This window comes from Gracilinanus agilis, chromosome 4 (assembly GCF_016433145.1).
Source record: "Gracilinanus agilis isolate LMUSP501 chromosome 4, AgileGrace, whole genome shotgun sequence".
Lineage (NCBI taxonomy): Eukaryota > Metazoa > Chordata > Mammalia > Didelphimorphia > Didelphidae > Gracilinanus > Gracilinanus agilis.
The window spans coordinates 116,746,399-116,762,193 of NC_058133.1; the positions used below are offsets into that span (position 1 = coordinate 116,746,399).

Sequence of the window (15,795 nt, forward strand, 5' to 3'; positions counted from 1 at the left end):
ACACACACACACACACACACACACACACACCCCTGACCTCACCCTCTGTCCCTCTCTCATTTTCTCTCTCACTTTTCCTTCTCTTTTTCTCCCACTTTCTCTCATTCATTTTCTTTCTCATTTTCTCTTTAACTTTCTCTCACTTTGTTTCATTTTCTCTTACTTTCTCTTTTTCTTTCTCACTATCTCTTACTTTCTCTTTCTCTCACTTTCTCTTTTGCTTTCTCTCCCCTTCTCCCTTTTTACTTTCTCTTTCTGCCTCTCTGTCTTTGTCTGTCTGTCAGTCTCTCTCTCTCTGACAGAATAAGAGCTTCATCTCTGAACTCCCTAAGCCAACCTTCCTTTCTATTTTAGCTTCCTAAGGACTCCTTTCCTCGATTTACTTTAAAGACCCCAGACATTAACAGGAATATGTTAGCATGGGAGGCTGGACCATCTTATCTAGAATCATAGCTATAAGAGCCTAAAAAGTCATGTCATCCAAGCATTTCAATGAACAGGGTGGAAAGAAGAAGGCTAAAAAGGTGAAATGAACTTTTATCTAAGATCAAATAGCTCTCTTGGAACAAACTGTCAACTGTTGGTCATCTGACTCCAGTATAGCCCCACTTCTAGCATTCTTTCTAATTATCAAACACAGTATAGACATTTGAAGGAGAGAAAAACTGGGAAGAGGACTCAAGATGAGGACATGGTCTATTTTTACTACAGAAATACTTTCCAATAGACTGTTTTCCAGCTAAGTTGACCTTGCTTGACAAAGAAGGTTGGCCAGGCCAATTGTCATGCCACCAGGTTGGATTTTAGGGACTAAGGGTGCGGTTCTTTCCTTTTCTGCATAGAAGAGTTCACAGGATGAGGTTCTTAATACACATCTCATGACCATATTAGGGAATCTTTCCTTGCTGCTTGTCAAAGGTTCAGAGAATAAAAAAGAAAGTTTAGTGTAGTGGAACTGGTTGCTCTCTGCCTACATCCCGCTTACCTTAATCTTACCCAAAAGGACATGCCCTCTATTCCACTTAGGCTCGATCTAGCCCACACATTGGAGGGTAAGGAAAATCTTTTCTCTGGCTATCAGATTCTAATTTTCTCCTGTCCTCTGCTAATGAAATGTGACTCTTTTTTTTCTTTATCAGTTTCTAGCAACTTTCTCCAGCTTAGCTTGGAGGATCTAAAGAGAGTATGCCAGCAAAAGCAGAAAGAAAGTAGGTGGGAAGTCAAGGATCTAAGCTCCCAATGAAAAAGTATTAGATCCCTATTTGCTTCAGTTTTCCTATCTGTAAAATGGGAAGAGACCTTCCCAGATTCTTCTTTTTTTCTGGGTTGGTCTAGATGTCTTGAGAATAAATAACATGATGTATCACAATCACAGCCAAAATGCTACTCTCCCAGGATGAGGATGTACTCATATTCAATTTGCTTCACTTCTCCCATTCTCAGTCACGCATATTAGACAAGTACTCACCCACATAATCCAAAGCCATTCATATTTGCCTTTCTGTAAACATATTCTGCCATATGTTTATAGAAGATTTGTCTTTTTAACAATGTTCGGCTCAGGCTAATATTAATACAAGTTTGAATTCTCTGAGCATACATTGACTAGAGCAGGAAGTCTACAGAACGACAGGGTGACCAGGACTAAATATTTATTTTTAAATCATTCCCAAAGTGGTTAATCCATACCTATAAAGGAGTTGACTATACCTTTTTCACATGAACATTTTTCACTCTTTTTATACTTTATTATGCAATTTGACCACATTTGCCATCATATAATTTAATGATATGAATCTAATACACCAAATTCTCAGAGCAGGATATTTTTATCATTATTCCCACTTCACAGATGAGAAAGCTGAGGCCCAGAGTAACTATTCAACTAATCCCAAAGCATAGTATAATCTTGCATTCTACTCATATGTATGTTCATTCTATTCTAGTGGAATGTAAGCTTCTTAAAGGTAGGAAATATTTGGCTTTTCTCTTTATAGCTCTAAAGTCTTGCACACAGTAGGTACTTTATCAATCATTCATCAAGCATTTATTAAGTGCTTTTTATGTGCTAGGTGTTATGGGAGGTACTTGGGATACAAATAAAAATAAAACAGCTCTACCCTCAAGGACTTTATATTCTATCAGTGAAGACAATGTTACACATATAAGAATATGTGTTTTCCAGGGACTGATACTAGCAATCAGGGGGATTAGAAAAAGCCTAATATAGGGGACAGCTGGGTAATTCAGTGGATTGAGAGCCTGGCCTAGAGACAGGAGGTCCTAGATTCAAATCTGACCTAAGACACTTTCTAGCTCTTACCATTCTGCCTTGGAACCAATGCATAGTATTGATTCTAAGATGGAAAGTAAGGGTTTAAAAAAAGAAAAGAAAAAAGAAAAAGCCTAATATAGGAGGTAGAGCTTGAGCTGAACTTGAAAGGAAACTAGAGGGTCTAAAAGGTACAGGTGAGGCAAGAATGTATTATAGGTATGAAAAAATCCATGTAAAGATATAGAGATGGGAAATAATATAGCATGTGTTGGAAACAGCAAAAAGACTAGTGTAGCTAGACCACACAATGTGTGGAAAAGAATAATATGTAATAAGGAAGGAGGACATAATAAATATTAGTTGAATTGTGCTCAATTGACACTCTATATTATGTAATAGAGAAAGTTAAGTGACAAGTAGTTCCTCAATTCCTAATCTCTTACCTTCTCGGTATCAATTCCTCTGGACATAGACCAAGTGGATACAATATAGTCCATGACTCTTTCACTGAGTCCCTTTGGCACCTGGTAGAGCTTCAGGAAGTCGCGAACACTATTGAGCATCTCATGGTACCTGTTGGTATTAGCATACATCTGCTGGAAAATGGTCGTCACATTCCCAAAAATGGTGGCATACAGGAGGGCTGTGGGAAAGAGGGAAAAAAAGCAAAATGATATGTGAGTGGTTTCTAAAACAAAGTCCAAAAGTGGGATGATCTCACCAAAATATGCCATAGAAATGGTGAGGAGGGTCACAGTAACTCCCTTCACAACCTTGAAGAGTACGAACATTTTGGAAAACTGGTAAGCCTGAGCATCATGATGTAGCAGGAAACACTAGGAGAAACTCAGAAGATTTGAACAGCTAGTCCCAAGTCCTAGACATAACTATTAACTCTTTAAAACTATTAACTCCTTAAGAACTATCCAATACAGTAGCTACCTGCCATCACAGATAAAAGACAGGTTCAAGGGTTGACATTCATCTCTAACATGGCTACCTGGTTAGTTCTCCCCTGTTGTTTTTTTGTTTACTTATACCTTTACCCCCCAATTTTATCAACTAAATGCTTCTCCTAGTTCCTTGATTCCTGGCTAATGTCTCAAATATACTTTCATTTATCCAACTGACCAGTCATTTTAGCCCCCTAGCCACACTTTTCAGCTAGATTCTTTCTGGGATTGTGAGCTCCCTAGAACCCCAATTCCATGCTCATCATCCACCCTCATAGGATCCAGTAGCCCTCTTCTGGCCATGATGAAATTTGCATGTCTGCAGTGCCCCAGCCTTCGTCCTTATTTGACTAAGACCTCGGCCTCAGGTTCATCCATTAAAACTGGAAGAGACCCTGGAAATATGTCCAACTCTTCATTTTACATATAAGGAAACTGAGACAGAAAGGGTAAGTAACTTACTCAAAGAAGGAGGAAAGCAAACTTTATTAAGTGCCTACTATGGTGTTATGTGCTTTATAAAAATGAACTGATATGATCCTTCCAACAACCTTTAGAGGTAGGTGCTATTATGAAACACATTTTTCTTTTAAGAGAACTGAGGCAGACAAGGGTAGAGAAATATTCATTAATTAATAGAGTTCATTAGGAAATAGAGTTAATTAGAAAATTTTATTGATAGACACATTAGAGAGATGAGTGAGTTGGGATTTCTTTAAATCTGAATGGAATCTCAGATATGATTGCTGGGAGAGAATTCTGAACCCTTATTGAATATTAGTATTAGTTTGAATATTACCAATACCTGTGTTTTGAGTTTACAAGCTGCTGAATTGACTGTTGAGAAAGATGGCTTCTCAAATCAATCTAAGAATTCTGGCTCAGGCCATTTACATAAAATTCTATTTATTGTAGGTATAAAAATTTAAGGAAGGGAAAGGAAAAGGAAAAAGAGATAGAAAAGTAGTCTTGTGTTTTGTAAGGTCTCTATTCTATTAAATCTCTACTTATAACCAGCCAAACCAATCTTGTCTCCAAGGACCGGCTTCTCTCTCGAACAAAGTCGAGGCTATCCTCTCTTCCTATTTATCTAAAACCCAAAATCCTTAACTATCTATCCTAATCTAAAATATAAACTTATAATAGAGAAGAATAAGTCAGAGTTATCTTTCCTGCTGCTCAGATTTGATTTCCAGTTGGTCAGAACTTCTATTGCCTACTCCACTCAAATAGGTCAGACTTCCCTGCCACCTATTGGGGAAAGCACAGGTAGTGCACCCAACTATCTCCTTCACTTCTCTGGCCTGATAAGATGGGTTTTTAGGATGTGAATTCACCAAGATTTTCCAAACTTGCAGAGCCTCTTTTTGGACCACCTTCCTTGAATCAGGTCAGCCCAAAAGTCAGTCATTGAACCAACTGTCTTTCCCAAAGCTCCTTGGGAAAATTCTCTCCCATCAATCTTCTCTGAGATTCCATTCAGATTTAAAGAAACCCCAACTCACTCCTCTCTAATGTTATCTATCAATAAATTTTGTTAATTAACCCTATTTCCTAATGAACTCTTAACTAACGAATATTTCTCTACACAAACCAAATGACTTGCTCAGAGTTACACACTAGTATCTCTGTAACTAGTGACTAGTAAGTGTCTGAGACTAAATTTGAAATCATGTCTTCTTAAATCCAGGCCTAACACTATCCACTGGGTCACTTGGCTATTTCTAGGTTGCACAGGCAGTTAACAGCAGAACTGGAGTACAAACTCAGGTCCTCTGACTCCAAATGCCGTATTCTTTCTCTTGTGCCATGCTACCTCCAGAGTAGGTTATTGTGTTTAGACATTTTCGGCAGTGTTCAGTTCTTCATAACCCCATTTGGAGTTTTGTTGGCAAACTTACTGGGGTAATTTGCCATTTCTTTCTCTACTTCATTTTACAGATGAGGAAACTGAAGTAACTAGGATTAAATGACTTGCCTAGGGTCATATAAGAGCCAGTAAATGTCTGAAGCTGGATTTGAACTCAGGAAGATGAGTCTTCCTGACTCCAGGCCCAGCTGTTTATCACTGGGCCACCTAGCTGCCCAGAGTAGGTTATTATTAATTCTGTTTTAGCCTTCTAAAACATATACCACAAACTCCAGATCATCAGCCCTATATCCTCTGAACTCTTCTATTTGATGCATTAGAGTTTGGAAGAATCATTGAATCACAGAATCATGGAGTTGGAAGAGACCTTAGAACTTATAGAATGCAATTCTGTGAATGTAACCTACAATATCCCAGACAGGGAGGTCTTCTAACTGCTGGCTGACTACTTCCCATGAAAAGAAACTCATTACCAAAAAGATAGCTTTCTAAGAACTTGGGTTACTTTTTTCCTTTATATTTTTTTTTATTTTTTTATTATTATTTTTTTAAACCCTTAACTTATGTGTATTGGTTCCTAGGTGGAAGAGTGGTAAGGATGGGCAATGGGGGTCAAGTGACTTGCCCAGGGTCATACAGCTGGGTTTTTTTCCTTTATATTGAACAAAATCAGCCTTTCTGCTCCGTCCACTCACTGGTCCTTGTTCTACCCCTCTAGGGCCAAGCAGAAAAAACATAATCTCTCTTCCATGTGAAGTCCCTTCAAATGCTGCAAAAATCTATCAAATCATTCTCACTATATTTTCTCTTCTCCGTGGTAAACAAGCCTAAGCCACAGAATCACATAACTGAGGAGTTGTAAAGGTCCTCTGAAGACCTTTGGGTATGGGCCATCCATGAACATGTCTTACAAGGAATTGATCAATCTCTTCTTGAAGACCTCCAAGGAGAAGGAACTCACCATCTCTCAAGGAAGCCCATTCTACTTTTGGATAGCCCTAATTGTTAGGAAGTTTCTCTAAAATAAAACATGAACTGACCTCTTTGCAACTTCTACCAAGGACTATTATTTCTGCCCTCTTGGGATAAGTAGATTAGTCTAAGAATCTCTCTTCCAGACAGCTCTTTAAATATTGGAATACAGCATCAGCATACAACTATTAGAATACAATGTCATGTCACAAGTTATCTTTTCTCCTCTCTAGGATAAATATGCCCATTTCCTTCTACCACTTTTCATATAACATAGACTTAAAGTCCTTCAACATCTGGTTGGCCCTAGTTTATCAATGACTGCTAGGTGGCATAGTGAACTGAGTGTTGGCCCTTTAAGTCAGTAAGATCTGAATTCAAATCCATCCAATGTATGTCTAAGCTGTATGATCCTAGGTAAATATAATTGAACTGTCTATCTCACTTCTTCAGGTGTAAAATGAAAATAATACTAGTATCTATCCCCTTTGGTTCTTGTGAGGATCAATTGAGACAATATTTTTAAAGGGCTTAGCACAGTGCCTGGCACATAATAGGCATTTAATAAATGTTTGTTCCATTTCCCTCTTCTTAAATCATGGTACCCAAAATTGGAAACAATACTACAGAGTAGGACTGATTAGAGAAAAGAGTTCAGTAGGGAGATCAGCTCCCTGTTCCTGGGAGTTACACTTTTCTTACTGCAGCTCAGGGTCAAATTAGCTTTTTTAAACTATAATAATACATGCATCCAATTTCTTTCAACCAATCCATGTGCCATGGTTTCAATTTCCTTCATCATCCTGAAATCCCTTAGATTTCTTCCACCTTGACTTCCTAAATGTAGTGCCTAAAAGGAAATACAATATTCTAGACATATTCTGACAAGAACATAGTATAGTAGGACTGTGATTTTCCTTTTGAACACTCTTTCCATTTGAACACTCAATGTCAACTAATGCAGCCTAATATTGCATCAGTTCATTGGTGTATAAAAGGGAGGAAAAGCATTTATTAAATGCCTTGTGCTAAGTGCTTTACAAATATGATCTCATTGCATCACACTGCTGATTCATTTTAATTTACAGAATCCATGTCTCATTTACCTGAGCTTCTTTCTGTCCATGTTTCCCCATATGTCATATTCCGAGTGTAGAAATTTATGATTTTCTCCATGTCTTCTTCAGTTTTCTTTTCTAGCTGATTATGATCTTTGTGGATCCTATTTCTATTGTCCTATGTTAGTTATGCCTCTCAGCTTTGGTTCATACTAACATTTCAATTAGCATGCCAGTGGTGCTTTCATCTAATTTACTGATAAGGCTGATGAACAGAACTGGATTCCTAGAAACATCTCTCCAGCCTGAACACTCCGTTATTCAACAGACTTTGGGTCTAGTCAAACTGGTGCCATTAGCTAACCTACATCTTTTCATCCTTTTCTCAAACATATCAGGAGAATCTGATCAACATCTCACTGAAATCCAGACTTTTAAAGTCCAAGGCTTCTCCTGATATATTAATCATTAGATGGGGAATTAAGATCTGGAAGGAACCATGGAGATCATTTAGTCTAACATTCCTCATTTTACAAATGAGCATTTTTGAGGACCAATGAGATCATTAAGATTATAGAGGTGATAAGGAAGCAAAGGAGGAACTTAAAGATAAGTCCTATGTCTCCAAGACTGTTGGAGTCTTGCTCTTTTCACCATATCACACTAATCCCTGAGTTGCATAAAAGAATAATAGCATGAAGACTCTCCAAAAGGCAGGAGGGGTGGCTAACCAACTTAGTTAAAAAAAAACTTTACCATCTGTCTTGGTATCAATTTTAAGACAGAAGAGCAACAAGGGATAGGTAACTGGGATTAAGTGACTTGTCTATGGTCACATTGCTAGGGAATGTCTGAAGCTAGATTTGAACCAGGTCTTCTCAACTCCAAGCCCAGGCCTACCTAGTTGCCCCACCAACTTAGCTTTAATGATGTTGAAAAGCTTTTCTCCCTCAGACCTGGGCAAAATACGAAAGGATAAACTATAGCAGAAAAATGCAGATGAAGGGAGAGATGATATTTGAATGACTGTCACGTGGCAAAAAAAATAGATTTTTTCTTTTGTGCTTTAAAGGGTCAATCTACAAATGATAGATAGAAATTATAGGGAACAAGATTTCAGCTCAATATAATTCAGAATTTCATAAGAATTACAGCACTTTCAGTGGCAATATAACAAAATTGTGCTACCTAAATTAATTTACAGATTTACTGCTATGCCAATCAAACTACCAAGAGGGTACTTTATAGAGCTAGACAAACTAATAACAAAATCCATTTGGAGGGACAAAAAGGTCGAGAAACTCAAGGGAAATAATGGGAAAAAAGTAAAAATGGAGAAGGAATAGTATTTCTAGATCTCAAAATATATTTCAAAGCAGTAATCACCATGATTATTTGGTACTGGTTTAAAAAATAGAAAAGTATATCAGTAGAAGAGATTAGATAAAGAAAAATCAGAAAAAAATGATTTGGTAACTCACTATTCAATAAACCTGAGAACTTAAGTTACTTGAAGAAGAACTCTATCTGGGAACAGATGCTGGGAAACCAGAAAGCAGGTTGGCAGAAATTAAGCATAGATCAATATATCATACCACTTGCCATGTTAATCTCAATATGGTATACATGGCATGAATATTAAAATTTTAATACCATTAAATTATTAGAGAGCTAGATTGGGTACGTTTGACGCAATGGAAAGGAGAACATTTTACTAAAGAAAAGAAGTAATCAAAAAATGTAAAAGTGATTTTTAACTAAATGGAATTGAAAAGCATTTGTGAGGAAAGTACCAATATAGCTAGGATAAGAAGGAATATCTTTGCAAGAAATATGACTGAGAAGGGTTTGTTATCCAAAATACTTAGAAATGAACACAAATATGTAAGACCAAAGACCTTCAGTGGATGATCAGTCAAAGGGATGTAAATAAATACTTGTCAGATTAATTATTACAAATGTTTTACAACCTTATGAAAGTTTGCCTCCAATCACCAATAAAAATATATGTGATATACATGTAAATATATACAATTCTGAAGTTTTACCTCCTATGGCAAAGATGTCAAAAAATGAAAATAGTCAATGTCAGAATTATGGAAAGATAAGCACATTACTATATTGTTTGTAAAGCTGTGAATTGCTCTAACCATTTCAAAAAGCAATTTGTAATTATGTTTAAAAGGAGACTAAAAAGTGTCTATAAATCTTGATCCTAAGCTCTTCCTGCTCAAGCTGTTATGAGGAAAATCAAAGAAAAAAAGTGTTCACATACCAAAATATTCTAGAAATGTTTTGGAAATGCTAGAAACATAGATTTTGGGATGGTTAAAAATTATGACAAATGAGTGTAATGGAATAATAAAGTATGAATATGAAGGATTCAGAGAGATGTGAAATACTTATATGAACTGAGATAAATAAAATAAACAGAAATAAAATATGCACAGTGCTCTCTGCCCTACTGATCAGAAAATGGAGCCATGAACTCCTCAACCTCCACTTAAGGAGGAGAGGAGAGAGGAGAGATATCTCAGACATCTCATTTCTCAACAGACTCCATTCATTTTGTGCTTCGTTGACTACTGCACCATTGCCCTCACACTGGATACTTCCCTTGCTCCTTCTCCATAACACCCTCCTTTCACCTTTCTTTTTTGTGTTAGCTTATTCCATTTGATTGTAAATCCCTTAAGGTCATGGACTGTCTTTTTCCTATTTATATTCCCAGAGCTTAACATAGTGCCTGGTGCTTAATAAATGTTTATTAGTCATTGAGTAATACTGACTTTTGATAATGACTACAACGATGTAAACATAAGGAATCAAAATTCAAACTAAATGTTTTGTAATTGAAGTGAGTGAGTTTAGCACTAACGATGAAACAAAAATGTACCTCCCTTCCTTCTGTACAGAGAAGTAAGACTACTCTATAGGTGTGGAGTGCAGCATGCGCTGTCATGGTCCAATGTGTGATCCTCCTCAGATGGACCAATGGCTCGGGGAAAGGAGTACCATTAACAGAGAATAATGTTTCAGAAATGTAAGCTTACCCATGCAGAAAAATGAGATAATGCATATATTGAAGGATTAAGGAGGAAGAAAAGGATATCAAAAGGAACAACAGTTTTCTAATTTCCCTGCTGGAAAGAAATGGTCTATGTCATCCCAGAGAAGACGACTGTCCAAATCAAAATTAATGTTGATCGCCTCTTCTTACAAGGAGTCAGTCCATCATCAATAATGCCAAAAATGACTAAGTATCTACCCTTCTAGGGGAGAGAACATACATAGAAAGACTTAAAAACTTCCAGACATATTTATATTCATATTCATATTCAATGCCCAGAGAAAGATAATCAGGTTGGTGAAATAATTCAAGTTCATACCATATGAGGGTCTGCTGAAAGAATTAGGGTTTTTAACTAGTAGAAGAGAAGGTTTAGTGGGGTAGGGTAGATGTAATAGTTGTCTTGGAGCATTTGAAAGGTTGACAAATGGCAGAGGGACTGGACTTTTGTTTGGACCTAGATAGGACAATTAGGAGCAATGGGTGGCAAATTTAGGCTCCATGAAAGAAAAAACTTCCTAATAATTAGAGCAGTCAATAAACCAACAAGTATTTATTAAATGACTTGTATTTACTATACTATACTAAGTGTCAGGGATACAAATGTAAAATCTCTATAGTTCTTGCTCTCAAGGGGTTGATATTCTAATTAGGGGAGACATCACATATAGGAGGGCACAATTGTGGGGCATATGAAAATGCTTAGAAGCCCTTAGGACACAACTGCAAGGCAAAGTCAGCTGTTGAAGAGCTGAGGACAAAGTCTTCAAGGGATGATTTTAGGTTAGATGGAAATGCCCTGAAGAAATGCCCAGACAATATAACAGCAAGGTTGATGGCCAGGTCCAGTGGATAGGGACTAGACCTGTGAACCCTCAGATAAAGAAAGTGCTTTTACAAATGTGAATTGGCATCTTCTCCATGATTTATTGGTTTATAGACAGGCCTAGGGCACTGAATTCATGTTACTGGCCTTGGTTGGATAGCCATTAGAGGCTAAAGTTGAATCCAGGACTTTCTGGCTTCAAATCCACCTCTCTGCTCTGCTCTGCTGCCTCTCACTTTAGGGAGCAATGACATAAATGAACTGTCCCAAACATCAAATACCTTATATTTTCTTAGAGGAAATTATACATATATACATGTGTGTATGTATATATATATGTATATATATATATATGAATATATATAAAGAATAAATACAATGTAATCTTTGGAAGATTTTTTTAATTTATTTTTTTGAGTTGAAAAATTATATTTAATTAATTATTTTAGAATATTCTTACATGGTTATATGATTCATGTTCTTTCCTCCCAGAGCCAACGAGGAATTCCACTGGGTTTTACATGTGTCATTGATCATGACCTATTTCCATATTATTAATATTTGCATTAGGGTGATTGTTTAGAGTCTATATCACCAATCATGTCCCCATTGACTCATGTGATCAAGAAGTTGTTTTTCTTCTGTGTTTCTATCTGGATGTGAATAGCATTCTTTCTTACACGTCTCTCAGAATTGTCCTGGATCATTGCATTGCTGCCAGCAGAGTTCATTATATTCGATTGTGCCACAGTGTATCAATCTCTGTGTACAGTGTTCTGGTTCTGCTCCTTTCATTCTGCTTCAATTCCTGGAGGCTGGTCCAGTTCACATGGAATTCCTCTAGTTTATTACTCCTTTGAGCGCAGTAGTATTCCATCCCCAACAGATACCACAATTTGTTCAGCCATTCCCCAATCGAAGGGCATCCCCTCATTTTCCAATTTTTTGCCACCACAAAGAGCGCAGCTATAAATATTTTTGTACAAGTCTTTTTCTTTGGAAGATTTGGAAAGGTCACATAAAGCAGGTAGAACCTGGGCTGAGCTTCAAAGGGACCTCAGGATTCTAAGTGGCCATGGAGTCCCTTCCAGGCATAGAAGGCACTGAGTTCCCAATAGAGCTGAAGATCTTTGAGTGAAGGCTAAAAGAGTACATATTAGAAATACTATGGATAGTGTTCCTGTTCAGAATTTCTGGTTTGGACCAGAGAACCCATTGGGTCCAATCCAGTTCTAAATTTTGGTGATTCTAAGAACTATTACTCATAACTGGAGAGCAAAAAAGAAAATCAGAATACAGCCAACCCTAAATGACCCATGGCCACTAGGGAGAAAGAGGATCTGAAATCCATGGGGAATCACAAATATTTACTTTAAGTCTACCAGAGTTGTGGCCCAGAAATGGTACTAAGAACTAGGGAGACAGAGGCAAAAGACAGCCCCTGCCCTTAAAGAGCTTACATTTTAATAGGGCTTATTAATCTCCCTTTCCTGAATCACAGAATTGACAAGCCTATTTCTTATTAGCAAATTAAGAAAAATGTAATCATTTTAAAGTGTCTATTAAGCATCTAATTGTGCCCTACTGGACATCTTCCTCACCACCAAGCCTGACTATCTAACTATGCTCTGGGAACTTAGTCATAATCCTAAGGATCTGTTTCAACAATTCCAAAACTAAAGTGAACAAAGAGGCAGCTCCACAGAGGCCAAAAGCTGGAGGTCTTCAATAGGATGTTTTCTAAGGATTTACAGATTTTACGAATTACTTATATCAACTTATAAGGATCAGAATAGCTTTTGCCATTCACCGATCTGAGCACCAACAGTGGCAAGGGCACCAAATTTTAATACCAGATGTACTACATACTACCCACATGTGACCTTTAACTCCCCCAAACCTCAGTTTCCTCATTTTAAAACAGATTGGATTATATGATCTCCAAGGTCCCTTCAGACTTTAAAGCTATGAGCTTCAGATCCTCATAGTGACAGTCAGAGTACATAAGAGTACTGGACCTAGAGTTAGGAAGAACCCAATTCCAAATTCAGCTTCAAACATTAGCTGTGTGACCCCAAGCAAGTCGCTCAACTCCTGTTTGACTGAGTTTCCTCAACTGTAAAATGGGGATAATAATAATACCTACCTCCCAGTGATGTTATGGGGATTAAAAGAGATAATATTTGTAAAAGTGCTTAGTACAAGGTCTGGCACATAGTGGGAGCTATTTAAATGATTATTCCTTTCCCTTCTTGTTAGCCAAAAAGCTGATTTAGGACTATGTACACCATCAGGCAGAAGGCCCACACACAGATAGTTGGGAAAGGAGGTCAATTAATACCTGAATCAGTGGCTATTGAAGAACAGCCAAGAAATGTTTCTTTTTCTACATATCTTTCCAGAAAAGGAAAGTAGTATTTGGAAGCCTCTTCAGAGGAAGGAGGTTTAGATTTCCATTTGTCTTCAGAAAGCAGGAGAAGAAATGGCTGAAAACAGTACGTGTATGTATGTGTGTATGTGTGTATGTAATATGATCTTTTAATCACTTGGAGGAACTGAATATTTACCATTTGACTACATAAAATGTCAGTGGCCAAGAGATAAAGCCCCTAACCAAATAACTCTCAGATTAGGTTATAATCAAAGCCTTTTGAAAGCATCTCTAAATTCTGTATGTGATAAATCATTAAGGACCGTGATGGCTATGATACTCATTTTAAAATGATTCAAAATCAAGCTATTGTGTAGTTTCGAAGTAGAGAAAGATTGAGTGCGAAACTGGGGTGGAAGAACTTGTGGCCTGAAAGTCAGATTGGACCTGCTGTTTCATTTTGCTGGGTCATAACAACAAATATTTGTACAAAGACAAGCTTATTACAGTAGCACTTGCAATTCTTTTAAAGTAGTATTTTTAGTGAATGCTGTCCACATTCAGCCTTTCTTATTCATCCAAATGCATAGATGATACGCATGTGAGTGGATGGTAGGATAATGTTGACATTGGCATGGCCACTAGCAACTGATTTCTGAATTCTTATTTCTTATGATTTGAAATCCATTGCTTTGAATGTCATAATCTGAGGGGATAAGAGTAGCTACATCTGTTTCTTCCAACTGTGTGCAAGTTTCTTCCCACTGTAAGCTGGTTACTTCCTACCATATTGGAGATAAGTATAGTCTGGAGATGAAGAGAATTTCTCAGAATCCTCCTTCTGGTAAAGACTTAGACTCTATTTCTGAGAAAAACTTCTTAACTATTAGATATGGCCAAATGGAAAATGGGCTTCCCCAGGAGGGATCAGGTTTCCCTGTCACTGGATGCTTGCACGCAGAGAGTGGATGACCATTTGTCAGGAATGTGGAGGGAAGGAGTCTGGGGGGTAGTTAGGTAGCACAGTGGATACAGCACCAGGCCTGGGGTCTGTAGGACCTGGATTTAAATCTGGCCTCACACACTTCCTAGTTTTGTGACTGGGCAAGTCAATTAATCCTAATTGACTAGTCTTTGCAGCTCTTCTGGCTTAGAATTGATACTAAGATAGGAGGAGGAGGGGAAGGAGAGAGAAGGGGGGAAAGGGAGAGAGAGAGAAAGAGAGACAGAGACAGAGAGAGAGACACAGAGAGAGAAACAGAGAGAGAGATATGAAAGAGGAGAGAGAGATGAAAGGGGAGAGAGAGAAACAGAGAGGGAGAGAGAAACAGAGAGACAGAGATATAAAGGGGAGAGAGAGATGAAAGGGGAGAGAGAGAAAGAGAGAGACAGAGAGACAGAGAGGGAGACAGAGAGAGATATGAAAGGGGAGAGAAAGAGAGAGAGGGAGAGAGAGAAACAGAGAGACAGAGATATAAAGGGGAGAGAGAGAGATGAAAGGGGAGAGAAAGAGAGAGAGAGGGAGACAGAGATATGAAAGGGGAGAGAGAGACAGAGAGACAGAGATAGAAAGAGAGGGAGACAGAAAGAGATATGAAAGGGGAGAGAGTGGAGAGAGAGAGAGAGAGAGATGAAAGGGGAGAGAGAGGGACAGAGAGACAGAGACAGAGACAGAGACAGAGACAGAGACAGAGACAGAGAATGCTAACTAAGCACAGCCAAGAAGAAAACAACTTTAGGCCTCAGACACTTCCTAGCTATGTGACCTCAGACAAATCAATTAACCCCCATTGTCTAGCCCTTACCACTCTTCTGCCTTAGAATAAATACATAGCATTAATATTAATTCTAAGTCAGAAGGTAAGGGTTAAAAATAAAAGGAGTCTGGTTCATATATGGGTGGGACTAGTTCCCTTCAAGATATTATAGTTATGAGAACACACACAATGAGGATCATAGATATAAGGTCAGAACTGTTATTGTTCAGTTCTGTCTGACTTTTTGTGACCCCATTTTGGGATTTTCTCAGCTAGAGTGGTTTCCCCTTTCTTTCTCCAGCTCATTTTACAGAGGAGGAAACTTGAGGCAAACAGAGTTAAATTATTTTCCCAGGATTACACAGCTAGTAAGGGTCTGAGACCAGATCTGATCTCATGAAGATGAGTCTTTCTGAATTCAGGTCCAGTGCCCTATCGACTATGCCACCTTGATACCCCAGAAGGGAGTTTAGGGACCATGTGAATCCAAGCCTCATATTTTACAGAGGAGGAAACTTGAGTTCTGAAGGTCTCCCAGGTAGTAAGAGTCACACTTGAACCCAAGTACTCCGGCTCCTATTACATCATTTTTCCCCCCATACCATACTCACAGGTCATGAAGAATTTGAAAATTTTCATTTAA

The 15,795-nt window shown here is 37.9% G+C and overlaps 1 protein-coding gene across 1 annotated transcript in view; it reads right to left on the minus strand.

Moving 5' to 3' along the window:
• Positions 1-15,795, minus strand: part of KCNH1 (potassium voltage-gated channel subfamily H member 1) — a 613,189-nt gene that overhangs the window by 243,077 nt on the left and 354,317 nt on the right. Inside the window, exon 8 of the mRNA XM_044673205.1 lies at positions 2,719-2,918. Coding sequence (XP_044529140.1) covers positions 2,719-2,918 — 200 coding nt within the window. The remainder of the gene's footprint in view (positions 1-2,718; positions 2,919-15,795) is intronic.